At 45.7% G+C, this 13,800-nt stretch overlaps 1 protein-coding gene across 1 annotated transcript in view; it reads right to left on the reverse strand.

Moving 5' to 3' along the window:
* MSN (moesin) overlaps window positions 1-12,689 on the reverse strand; it is a 68,216-nt gene extending 55,527 nt beyond the window's left edge. The window contains exon 1 of the mRNA XM_045847406.1: window positions 12,454-12,689. Coding sequence (XP_045703362.1) covers window positions 12,454-12,465 — 12 coding nt within the window. The 5' untranslated portion in view covers window positions 12,466-12,689. The remainder of the gene's footprint in view (window positions 1-12,453) is intronic.
* Between the last annotated feature and the right edge of the window lie 1,111 nt (window positions 12,690-13,800).

The raw sequence follows: 13,800 nt of genomic DNA on the forward strand, positions 1-13,800 counted from the left end.
GGCCTGAAAAGTACCCAGTTTCACTGCAGCTCTGCAGCTTCTATAAATACTTACACCTCCACCAAAAGGGATGTTAGGAAACCCTCTACTCTAGTACCACTCATATGGTGCTAAAGAGCTGAGGAACAGGTGGCACCTCCCTCCTCAGCCACTTATGGCCATTCTTGAGTAGGGCTGTGCTGGGAATGGTTGGAGCCATGCTCTCAGGTGAGTGGGGAGATGGGACTTCCCTGCATACCTCCCATTAAAAGCACCAGGCTGTAGGGCACCTACAGGAATGCTTGCTCCTAGAAACTAAGACATCTGACATTCTGGGCTCAGAGGCTTGATGGGAAAGAAACAAAAAGCAGGACTTTAAGAAGCCAACTGGGCCTATTCTCCCTCCCTTGTGCCCCATACCTGACAGGGTGCTTTCAGATGCTTTAGTGCCTAAATCTTCACCATAATCCTTAGAAGTAGGGTGCTATTACTCTTTCCAATTCACAGATGGGAAACTATTATCTGGAATAATTTAAGAAGTTTACTCTGGTGGGTCAACACCAGGAAGACTCTCTCAGGTCTCTCTTCCCTCTAAGTGCTAATGCGTCCTGCCCTTCTCCAAGGTGCATTTTCTCTATTACTAGTGCATAGTATGTCCTACCAGGTGCTCATCCAACACTATTGAGTCCCTTGTATGCATTACTGCTGCTTCACTCCATATTTGTCACTGATTATATGCTCTTCAAAGGCCTGCTCATCCCTAACTACCTCCACATGCACAACAACCCCTTCTTGACTGGGGGCATTAGAAACTTTCAAATACACAAGTTTACTAGAGAAATCTGGGAGACCAGAGGACTGCAATGCCACCTGATAAGTATGATAATAGACATTTTTACAAAGTACAGCAAGCACACAGAAGATGGTATAATTTATACTATCTGGGAGTATTAAAGAAAGCTTCCAGCCCTGGCTGGCGTAGCTCAGTGGGTTGAGCGCGGGCTGGGAACCAAAGTGTCCCAGGTTCGATTCCCAGCCAGGGCACATTCCTGGGTTGCAGGCCACGGCCCCCAGCAACCGCACATTGATGTTTCTCTCCCTCTCTCTCTCTCTCTCTCTCTCTCTCTCTCTCTCTCTCTCTCTCTCTCTCTCTCTCTCCCTCCCTTCCCTCTCTAAAAAATAAATAAATAAAATATTAAAAAAAAGAAAGCTTCCAGCACAGGTGATATGGAGTGAAGGGAGGTAAAGAAGAGACACTTGACATTTCAAGCTAAAAGAAAAAGCATATGCTAGAGCTAAAAGATACAAGAGGTATAACTTACTTGGGGATACTTGATCCCACAAAGCTATGGCAAAGTATACATGTGAGGAGAAGTGGAAGCTGAGTACGGAGAAGGAGCTAAGCTAGAGCCACGTGTCAAAGGGTTCTTCCTATATACCATACTAAGGGGTTTAAACTTTCTCTTGTTCACATTCACTGCTGGGTTATAAATGTTGACAAACATTGGGATGTCCCCCTAAATGTCCCCCTAAAGGGAAATGGTCAAGTAAATTATGGCATCCATTGGAATAAATTTTGTAAAGCCATTAAAATATTCACTTTTAGCCCTGACCAGTGTGGCTCAGTTGGTTGGATGTCATTCCACAAAGTCAAAGGTCACCAGTTTGATTCCTTGTCAGGGTACATGACTGCATTGCGGGTTCAGTCCATGGTCAGGGTGCATATGGGAGGCAACCTATTGATGATTCCCTCTCACATTTATGTTTTCTCTCTTTCTCCCTCATTCCCTTCTCTCTGAAAATAAATAAAGTCTTTTTTTAAAATATTGATTTAAAAAAAAACTAAATCCCACTTACCTAAGTTTTTATTGATATATTAAGTAGGGATAAAGGAGTAGGATTTTCTTATGTACACCACAATTGCACCATGGAAAATTAAGGTACACACGTGATGTGTGACAAGAAATATACATAAATAATAATTGCTGTATTAAAATGATGGGCTTATGGAAGAATTCTTCCTCTATTTGCTAAACTTTGTCACATACCATGCTGGGTTTTATAAAAAGGGGAAATAGAAAAATAAAGAACAACTCTTCTCCCATTTGACTCCTCTTTCCTTCTCCCCTTCCCCCTCACCTACACCTGCTTGCGTACTCTCTCTCACTAACAGTCATTCTAATCTACCACCCGCAACTGGAATCTTTTACCCATGTGAGGCCCCACATGGAACTAAAGGCTGCCATAAAGGTAGCTGCTCCCAGCAGCAAGCTCCTGCATGGCCCAGAAGCCATTCCAGCTCAATGCTGGGGAAGGATCTTCTATGCAAAAGCATTATCCAGCTCTACCTAACTAAGCCTGCTCTGAAAACTGCCCTAGGAACTTTTCCCTAAGGAGGGAGGACAGGTGTCAAGAACAATTTAATTTTCTTCTCCCTCAAAGGGACTCGGGAGAGATAAAGATCATGTTCATGACCAACTCCTAGCTGGTGGAGATACAGCCTGGGACCCTTGATTCATTAGCAAGTACTGTACAAAATGTCACGAAGGAGGAAGAAGAGTGAAAACAGATCCAACCAAGGGTACACCCTGTCCCGGAACGTGATCATGCCCCATTACCCTATCAGGCCCTCAAAGGAAATTCAGAAATCCCTCTCCTTTGATCTACAAGTCGAACATCAAAAGAAGTCATATTCACAAAATATGGGATCCTTTGAAGGCTGAACTAGGCATGTAGCAATCTCCCTTGCTAGAAATCCCTCCCCTTCACTCCACTCAAGCCCCTATCACCTAGCTCTCCCCATCCAAGGGCAACATGGACAGCAGTGACCAGAGAGAGGATGGGGAAGAGAAGCTTACCAATTTAAGACTCACCAAAAGTAATTTCATAGCCATAAAGAGAGGGATGTTGTGGAGGGGAAAAAAGCAGAGGAAGTCAAATATAATTTGCATTCAGTTATGGTTTGTTTCTTGATCTCACTCTTCCCTGCTAGAACAATAACCAATCCAAGAGTCTTCTATTATTCCTGGAGACACCAATGACTGAAAATAGCCAGCAACTATAGTTTTCAGGCTGAACTCTAAGGCCCCACCCAAGACACTCAGTCAACAGTTGTCTCTCCAAGCCAGGATGGCCACAGCGACCTCTGTAGTAGGTGGATCCAATACCTCTAAGCCGAGCTTACTGAAATAAAGAGGGATGCTTACACATTGATAGCTGGGGGGCGGGGGGATGACACTCCCAATGCCATTTTAAAGAAGAGATGGCAACTTCTCCAAATAGTCACTGCTCTCCGTTCTGTTATACTCTTTCCAAGAACCCTTTATTATCTTTTTAAAGACTGGGCACAAATAATTAGGAAGTCAGAAAAAAATGATGTTCTCATTTTGAAGACAGGAAAATGAAAGCCTGTAAGAGTTATTTGCCCAAGGACACAAAGGCAGAAACTAAAAACCAGATATCCTGATTTGGCGATCCACTATTCTTTTTATTGCAACATTTCTACTAAACAGCATTTTAAAAAAATCTACACAAGTGCCCCAAACTCCAGTGTCAAAAAGCTCAGCTCTTCAAACCTAGCGCTAGACAGTTCAGCACTGGGGATGGGAGCCAGAGCGTCTTGGGATCCACCCTACTCAGGAAAGCCAAGTGAGAAGCCTAGGAATACAAAAGGCACACACAAAGAACTTACCAAATGGAAGGCTCTACCTACTCCAAAAGAATAGTTTCAGCTGTTGAGAGCCCCTGACCCACCCTGTTCTTCCCCACCCCCACAATCTGAGCCTTTTCAGGCCAAGCAAGGATACTCCTAAACTATCAAAAATCTAGGTAAGAAGCTAGAGTGTGGTGACTGGACAGGGTCAAGAGGGCAAGGGGAAATTAAAAAGCAGGGTAAAGAAATCACCCATTCCAGAGCTCTCCCATCTCCCTCTCTCCTCTCCTACTCACCCCCTACCCCCATCAAAGAGTCTCATGCCCTGCTCTAAACAGACCCTACCTAAACAAGGAGAAATGTTTGCAGGTGACACTATACAAACTTGAGGAAGGTGTTCCCTGTATCAAAGTGGAACAGATGACTAGTTGAGGTGGTGAAGGGCATTTGAGGGGGGAGAAAATAGCCAAATAAGGCATACTTGACTGGTAGGGAATCATCAGGAAAGGTTCCAGAAGCTGACATCACAGGGAGGAAGCCTTTAGTCATTGGTTTCCTCTGGCAACTGGCCTAAGGCCAGGAGGCAAACTCCCAACCTTAGGAAAATGCCCAGGCTATGGCAGAGAGAAAGGTAACCAGGCTAGATTTCTCCCAGGCCCACCTCAAGCCCTGCTGGAACAGCTCTCCAAGTACCAGCAGAGATGTATAATGTAACCTTGAGGCAAAACAGCGAATATCCTCACCAAGCATATGTTAGGTCCACCATGGCCCAGGTGCCAAGAAGTCACCTGAAGAAGGGGACTTGGATGTACTATGGGTACATATTTCTCATACTGTTGATATTTTCATGTTAGAGAAAAATATAAAAGGCCAAGAGGTTAAGTATCTTTTGTTCTCAGCAAGAAAAAACTGCTATGAGCTTGTCAGTCTCTCAGGAGTATCTGCAAGGAGGTTTGGAAAGGAATTTAGCTCACTTAAAACCCTTAAAGATAGCAACAATTTGTACAACCTAACCAATGACACCCACATTGGCTGTTATCTTAACCCCACCCTCCAACTCCATACCACAGATTAGTCAACCCCAGTTAAAAATTACAGCCACTACGAGACTCTGGTTGTACTTCATCTAACCTTCACGCTGACATTTCTGAAAAAGGATGGGGAGGCAAAGTAGACCAAGACAGAAAGGTCAGGAGCCTTCTCTAAACACACTTCACTGGAGAAAAGCAAGCCTCAATCCTTCCCAGGTATTTAAGCGAGGCCAGGATTAAAGAGAGGGAACGAAATGCTGACCAAGCTTTGCTCCCCCTCCCAGGACCTGGCCCCTGTGACCTCCCAAATATATATGCAGGAAAGGATTCCTCAGGATTATAATTTGGTTTGTATCAGCAAATGCCCAAATCTCAACTTTTCTTTCATTAGGGCCTGATTGATGCCCTGGCCACACAAAGTATCTTCTCCAATTCCCAGAAAGTAGAAGGGTCATCAGGGATGAAAAGAAACTTCAACCTTCAAAGTCACCAATCACAGGAGCTACCTGGCAAATCACTACTACAAAGCAAGCACAGGGGTAGGTCACCATACTAGCGGCCTAGGACATATGTCAACACTTAACTTTATCCCACAAGAAGCCCATTGAAGGGAGCATGAAATCTAGGCATGTCATCACACATAGCCAAAGAGCTATACCTTGAAAGTAACCCAAAGGGCCCTCTCTCCAAATTTAAGGTCCAGATGCTACAGATAGGCTCCGGCCAGAAAATGCCACACTTCTTAACCTATCACTATCACACACTAAGAAATCCTCCCCTCATTTTCATCCTATCCCAAATACCTATCTCATAGCAAAGGTATTAGAACTGAAGGCTGTTTTTAGGCTGTGGACCTAGAGAGTAATCACTGAGCTCTATTCCTTGGTTTAGCTCATAGGGAAACATGAAGGAAGGAGATCTACAAAGGCAGTAACTGTATCCTCCACTAATTTATTTGTATCCATTATAGTAAATAGTACCTAGTAACCACTCAATAAATGGTGAGAATGCAGCTGCCTGCCTTCTTTTTACCATCCTACCAAGAAAAGGGTTGGGCATACAGCAGTAATTATAATAGGTAACATTTTCACAGCACTTACTAGATGCTGGGCACAATTCTAAGCACTTTACATGAATTGCCTCATTTCATCCTCACAACAACCCTATGAGATAGGTATTGTTATCTTCACTTTACAGTTGAAGAAAATGAGGCACAGAAGTTACGTAACTTGCCCAAAGCTATACACCTAATTTGGTCACAGAGCTGGAATTTTGAGCCCAAGCAGTTTGGTTCCAGAGTCTGGTTTTCACCACTACTTTATGCCCCCTTTCTATAAAGGCTTGAAAAAAAAACTTTTTGGGCTATCTACCTGCCTACAACACCTAATGGTGACTAGTGAGGATTGAGGCCAGGAGACTGCAGTCTGTATTCAAATGGTTGCTACAGCAGCAAATATTGTCGCCAATGTGGAAAGTACCATAAAATCCTCCTAACTCAAGAACAGCTTAAGATGGAGTACTGAGTAAGAATACAAAGAGGTCAGAGCTCAAATTTTAAATGGCAAAGAGAAAGTGGGGAATTTGGGTGAGGGGCAGGAAGGAAGAGAAAAAAGTCAGTCTGAGGCCCCAGAAGAACTGAGTCACCCACTGACTGAAACCTACTGCAGCAGAAGCTATATAGGGGAACTCCAGTGTAGCCATCTTGCTAATATAATCAACACAAGCTAATTCTCTGGAACTCTTCTGTCCCCTTGGTGAAAAGAGCCAATGCTCCAAGACAGGCAAATCCAGTGAGAGACCACTTACCTTGGGAATCAGGAAAGCCAATTTCTCCTACCCAAACTATTACCAACTTCATGTGATCCCTAACAAGCTGGTGTGGGGAGCCTCTAGATCTACATATGGAAAATAAATAACTATATTCTATAAAGACTTAGGAGAGTGAGGCCTAGACTCAAGCAGGCGTTTCTTGCTACTGGCCTCTCCTCACCTCCCTTTAGTGTACACATCCGCCTTCCACCACCCTTCACAGTCAGAGCTGAACACTCACCTTCCTGGGAAGTGCTACAAAGAATCCCAAAGGCACAGTTGGAGCCTAACTATGTCCATATAAAGTAACCTCTGAGGTCAGCTCTACACACTAACAAGAACTTGCTCTTCCCATGACCATAATAACAGTATGATCAACTCACCCTCAGCACAGAGGAAGAAAACACTGAGCACCCTGCACAGAGTACCATTTAGAAGGCAGACATTAGAAGTTCCTCCCCTATACCACAGGCCAGGCCAAGTTGGATTTTAATGCCAGTACTATTACCAATTCCTTCAAATCACTTCCATTTTCTGGGTTTGGCATCCCTGTTTAAAACATTAAGGTTGCGCTAAAATGTTTAAAACCAGTTCAGTTGATCTGTGGTTCAAAATGCTCCTGTGAGAAACCTAGACCATCCAGAACAATTGGCTAAAAGGAAGCTTAAGACTGAGGAAGTTCTCAGTCATCCTAAGTACAGAGACATTTGAAATGCTGTATCCCAGAACAGCTAGGCCTCAGTTCACTGGTGGTAGATACCTTAGGAGCTTACTTTATGCCCACCAGCTTTTTAATGTCCACCAATATATCAAACTACTACATTCATGAGGTTAAAAGGAAATTTGAAATATAACCAGTAGTTTTCTGACCTGTCGGCAGAATTACAATGGGTCTATGCTACTTACAGACAGTGAGAAGAAAGTGAGGGAAGCCATGAAGTTTTCAGTGTTTGTCTGAGACACTTCAGTCAACCCACAGCTTTCAGATTATAGTCTCATTTGTTTTTTCTTGTTCCTCAGTGTTCTTGTCAGTGCTACTAAGGAAACAAACCAACTCCCAAGCTAGAAACTCTCCATACTCAACTTGGTATCCACAAAGAAACAACATTCCAGAGGTTAAGGGGACAACAACATATATTTTAGCAAGTGCTGTTCAACTTTGGATTGCCAGCATGCACTGCCTGGTACAGAGAAGGCACTCAAATTTTTAGGAAAGAATGTCTCAAGAACATCAGTACTGGAAGGGTCCCTAGAGTATACCTACTGCTAGTACAGTACCCTTATGACAAGCTACAGAGGCAGAGGGCCTGAAGAAGGGACTTGCTTAAGGCCCATTTATTTGGGTCAGTTCACTGAAGACAGGGAAGATGTTCTTCTTACGTGGAAAAAGAAACAAGAAAAATTCTCAGGTCAGTGGTACTTGCCATTTCCCAATACCCACCTTCCAAGTCAATGGAATCCTGAGCTAACCCTCCAAGTACCACACATCAGAACCTGGAATTAAAGTTTTTTCAGCTCTATCAAGCATGAAATGGGAGGAGGGATGAACATCGAAGCCAGTCAATTATGACAGGAGCAACTCATTCACTTGACCAATAGACTATACCCCAAAAGAGACCGTCCTTGTATTCTGGTTTTTTGTTTGTTTGTTTGTTTTTTTCCCTATGGGGGCAGAACAATAGGGTGGAGTAGCAGGGAGAAAAGATTTTGAGTTGGAAAAGATGTACATGATAAACTCAGTTCTATATTTGAAAGATCAGAAACAGACTGTGCCGAACCACTAATGATGCCAATTTTCAGTAACTCTAGCCATGAAAAGCCCAACCCTAGTAGTGTTGGAATACTAGATCTTCTCCCCTCTGGAGACCTTCAGGCTATAAATTCCAGTGAGGGGGACTCCCAGGAAAATACAAAGGGACCTAGACACACTGTTGTCAAGCAACACTATTAGAACAGAGTTCAGAATATATATGTAGCTGTCATCTCATCTCATCTCGTCTCATCTAGAGAGAATTAAATTTGAAATCAGGGAGATAGACCAGATGACCTCCAAATGTCCCATCCAGATCCAGCATTCAGTAAAGCAATCCCCTGAAAAGAGGAAGAGAGTGAAAAGTAGGAACACACTTAAAACAAGCTATTGTTATAGGGAGCTAGAGAATAATGGAAAGTTAGCAGACTACTGGTCAATACCACCTCTGTCATCCACTCACGGAGCAACCTTCCCCTCTCCAAACCTAACATAACAGAGTATAAATTAGTTGATACCTTCAAGGGTCCCATAAAGACCCTCTTGTGCCCTGGCTAGTGTGGCTCAGTGGTCTGAGCACAAGACTGTGAAGCAAGGGGTCACTGGTTTGATTCCCAGTCAGGACACATGCCTGGGTTGCGCAGGCCAGGTCCCCAGTAGGGGGTGCATGACTGGCAACCACACACTGATGTTTCTCTCCCTCTCTCTCTCCCTTCCCCTCTCTCTAAAAAATAAATAAAATCTTTTTTTTTAAAAAAAGACCCTCTTGTCCCACTATCCCCTCTCTGCACAGAGGGCTATTCAAAAAGAAACCTAAAGGAAATCTCCAAGATAGTCCCTGCTCTATCTCTATCACCTACACCTTCACAATGGGCCAAGTAAACTGGAGAACCAAAGTGGAGAGAGGCAGGATCCAAAGAGTCACCATTCTCTCACATAACCCCCATTCCTGATCCATTGCCCCACCCTAAAGTCTGTAGGCAGAGCTAGTTCAAGGGTTAAAAAACTGAGATTTTTCCTCCTATTCACCAAGTACCACTTTAGTGCCACTCGAGTGGCTCAAGCAATGCTAGGAATGGCAGGAGAATAAACAGTCCACATAGCCCCTGTTAAAGTTTAGCTGAAATGCAAACCCAGAAGCCTTCAAATACTTCAAGGAACTGGGCCTTATGTCTGCTGACATGGATGGTCCCATCAATGACTACTTGATCACCTTTCTTCTGACCTATTGAGCTAGGGCTAAAATCCCAGCAAACAGAAGAGGTTTCACCAAGACTGACCATCTAAGACCTAGATTCAAGTCCTAGCTTTACTACTGACATGCTGCATCATTCTGGGTCAGTCCTTCCCTATCTGGGGGTCCCAGTTTCTCCATCTATACAATGAGTAATGTTGGACTTGAAAATCATAAAGAATATTTTCAACTCTAATAAACCAAAAACTCAACAACACCTTGAAAATTCAAAACAACCTCTTTTTAGGGAACCCAAGAGTGTCCCAAAGACTTTGTGATCTAAAATCAGTTAAAGAATGTAGGAAGGGAGAAAAATATTTTTTTTTCAAATTTTTTATAATCACCAGAAAGGGTAAATAGCAGTTAATTAGTTCTCCATTCTGGCTACTATAGCAGACCCAGGAAAACTGGCAACTAGAAGCAGAATCTAAGGATTGGCTAGGGGGGTACAGAGGGGTATGTTTTAACAGATTTAGGGGAGGCTGGGCTGACTGGGAGACAATTGGCTGCAAAAGTGAAACTAACCCTGGAAACACTGTAGACATGGTTCATATGAATGAATGGATTTGATTTTTCCACTACCCTTCCCTTTCTGTCATACTCCATAAATAGCCTAAAGCACACTACTGAAGAGGGAGTAGAGAACAGGGGAATTTTCTTCCTTCATTAAAGCTACGAACTGGTATGCAGTGAACTAAACACCTCAGCATTGAGATGAGGAATGAGAAAACAGGAGGCACCTTGTAACACCCCTAACTCTCACCAAGAGACCACACAAATGCAAATGTTGGTTACTTTGCCCAAATTATCCACTTCCTTTTATCTCAGGTCCAGAAAGGCCTAAAAAAGGGTGGCAATTTGCTTTGGGCAAGAGGAGGGCTCAATTTTAAGAACCCAATCACTGAGTCAGAATAGAGGGTCAATGTAATAAGTACCAACCAGCCTGGACCCCAGTCTTGGTTCTCACCATGTGCCCTTATGTAGGTCCTTTCCTGTAGGCGTAAATAACCTCATCAGTTGAGAGATTAAATCGATAGTCTCTGACATCTCTTTCAAGTTAAAAGGCATGATATTGTTGTTTCTCCTAGAAGTTGACTATTCCTTGAGTCAAACAACATGCAAAAATATCCAGATCTTCTTGTCCATCAAAATTCAGCCCTCTCCTTCCAACCTGATTCAAGTTTCAGTCAATCTGTATAAAAAATGCCTTCAGTATTCAGGTACATTCAGCACACTAGGTATGACCTCAAACAGCTCATAATCATCTCTCTCCACATCCAGGAAACAGATCACCACGCCATCTTCTTTGCCACTTTTGACTAGGGATGAGTTGAATGGTTAAGGCCACTTTGAGACAATTTCCAGGACCACTAAGTTGTGTTTAAATGTGAGATATCACAGAACTGAGAATGAGAAATGCCACTAGACAAGAGAAGTCACAGGACTGTCTATCCCCAGAGATCCACCCACCTATTTAGACAAAGCTATACCTTAAGAGGAGTCAAGGAGTCAACCACAGAGAGATAAACCCAAGGAGAGGCTCCTGGAAGGTTCTTTATAATCCTGTGTTGGCAGAGACAGTGGGGGTATTTTCCCTCTCTTTTCAAAACCATTTTCTCATGCTTTGTGTGTGGCGGGAGCAGGGGGACAAGTGTGGAAAAGCCTCATGCCGTAAAACCAAAAGCAACTTAACAAAGAGTGATGGTAGAATGACATACTTGTTGAAAGCTTAGTTTTTCTGAAGGACAGGGTTCGGGAAGGGCAAGAATGACTTGGCAGTAAGGCTGGAATACAGCAACGTGGCAACCAAAGCTCAGCACACACCCAAAGATCTGCCCCCTCTCTCCTGCTCCGCTCATCCAGAGACCCTCGGCCCTTTCTCAAGGCTACTAGTCACTATCTCAGCTCCACAAAGCTCAGGTAGTCCTAGGGAGAGGGTTCTAGGAGAACTGCATATTCTGGGCCAGCCCAACAAGCTGCTTGGCATAAAGGACTCAAACTAGGGTGGTCACCAGGCCTCCCTGGGCAAGGGAAGGCCCCAGCAGCCATTTGGCATGACTTGCACAAAAGCAAGCAGGGCTCATTATTCAGGCACACTCCTCCCCTGCCCCTCCCTCCTGGGCATCCGGCCCCCCTAGGCCCCACTCCCAAGAGGCTTCTGCTCTTCTCATAACAGCCAGTGGGGTGGAGACCAGATCCTAGAAGCTACCACCACTCTAGAAAAGTGTGGCCCCACAGAAGAGAATCTACACCTCACAGAACAGTCCAGAGGGGAAAGTAAGAGATAAAGAGCCATTAAGTAATGGCTTGAAGGGCAGGGATTTGGCAAGTGCAGAAAAGGAAGAAACCAGTGTTCTCCCCTTAGAGAATAGGGAAGACCTACTTCTCAGACTGGTGCCTAGTGAAGTGTTAGCACTCCTGGGTAAAAGCAAGAAGCTTCAATGAGTCCCTCCACAACTCTCCTCTTCTCCTAGTGGAAAACAGCTGAGGCTGCCTGGAGAGTCTGTGAGAAAGATGAGTGAGGGTGTGGGATCCGCCCTTAACATCTCCTTCCTCCTTGCTTCTCATTTCCCAAGGTCCCTCCTGGACAGTGACAGCCTTTCCCCACGAGGTGCCAATTCCTGGACTGGGGGACGTGCTCCCCTCTGAACCAGAGTCTTTTTCCCTGTGCCCATGGCCTGTCAGAGACAAGAGGGAAGGAACTTGGGCCCCACAAGGAAACCCTACAGTCGCATCCCAGACGCAGGGAACTGGAATCTGAGAAAGAGGCCTGCCCCGCCCAGTCCACACTTCTAGCCCAGGACCACCTCAACCCAGCCCCCCCTCGAAGGCGCGCAACACCAGGACTCCACTCACACCCCTCCCCACCCCAGGCCTTGGCGAAGGGTGCGGCATCCCCAGCTGGCCGGGTGGCTGGCCAAGCCCTCGGCCATCATCAACAGACTACAAGGGTCAGCTAGAGTCTCCAGGGCTAGCAGCGCCCACCTCCTGCACTCACCGTCTTGGGCATGGTGGCGGCAAAGGCGGCGGAGTTGGCGAAGTTTGGCTAGGAGCTGTCGGGCAGCGTTGAACACGCAATACACACGGCTCGGACTCCGGGGGCTGAGGGCTCGGATTGGGTCCCTCACTAGCGTCCGGGCGACTGCTCGGCTTCCTGCTAACGGGCCACGACTTCACAAACCCCACCCAGGAAAGAGCCGCCCCCGTCGCACCGCCCGCTCCTTTATGTGGCCCGGCTTCCGCGCCGCTCCCGCCCTCGCGCCCGCCTCCTTGCCGGCCGCCAGCCTCGCCCCGCCCAGCCCAGCCCTTCCCTGGCGGGCTACGCCAGCCACGTGGGGGTCGGACTGGGCATTGGTGCCCCAAGGGGGGCACCCACCCCCTACCCAGACCCACCCTGCGCTCTCCCACTCCCTTCACAGCGCTTATCCCCCCCACCCCCGTATCCGGGCCATCCAGCCCCACCCCAAAGGAGGGCCGGACACTGGGCCGCACCCTGGCTGAGACTTAAGTTGTTCCTGACTGCAACTTTCCACTGATGGGGATCTCGCTAGCTGTCAAAACTGCCCGTTCCAATTTGGGACAGTTCTGACTCTTAGAAAGTTCTTCCTGTGTGTATCTGAACCCCTTTCCTCTGTGGCTTCTGCCTGTGGATGTCATATTTGCTTCCCCGGGGCCACACAACTTACCTGCTGCCCCTAACAACTTCTCAGAGATCTAAAGATCCAATATCCCTCTGAACCTCTCTTTCTCTCTTGGCTAAAGCGCCTCAACTCATCCAACACTTTCACCAATTCTCTTCTGCAGGACTTTATATCCCTTTTCCCATCATATTTCCTTCCCATCCTTGCGCAATCGTCATTTTCATCAGAATCGGGCTTCTTTTCCCAATATCTGTCCTCTACTATTTGTTTTCCTTCAAATCCCAGTCTCCACTTTCTTCAAATCAATGTCCTGATCCTTTAGCCCCTCCCCAGATACATTCACCAATCTACGTAACTCACTTTCTGATAAGGCTATAATTACACAAGGTTAGAGGCAACCCCAGTCCATTCCCTTGAGTTGTGCCTGCCAGCCCCTCTCTATTTCTTGTCAATGTCACAGAATCCCAGGATGGCCATGTTCTAGGTAGGCTGTAGCAGTTAACTGGTTGTCTGAGCTTTAGTTTGAAGGTGATTAGCCATAGTCCTTTTTCCTCCTATCCACCAGCAACTGTTCTGAGTAACCTTTCTGAAGCAGAGTTCCACATACCTCAGGGATGATGAGCCAACTTGGGACAACAGAAAGGACATTTTAGAGGGGTGGTCAGGACACCTGGCTTCTAGTCATAGCTTTGCCATTAACTCAC

This window comes from Phyllostomus hastatus, unplaced genomic scaffold (genome assembly GCF_019186645.2).
Source record: "Phyllostomus hastatus isolate PE091 unplaced genomic scaffold, TTU_PhHast_1.1 phas_contig_551, whole genome shotgun sequence".
Lineage (NCBI taxonomy): Eukaryota > Metazoa > Chordata > Mammalia > Chiroptera > Phyllostomidae > Phyllostomus > Phyllostomus hastatus.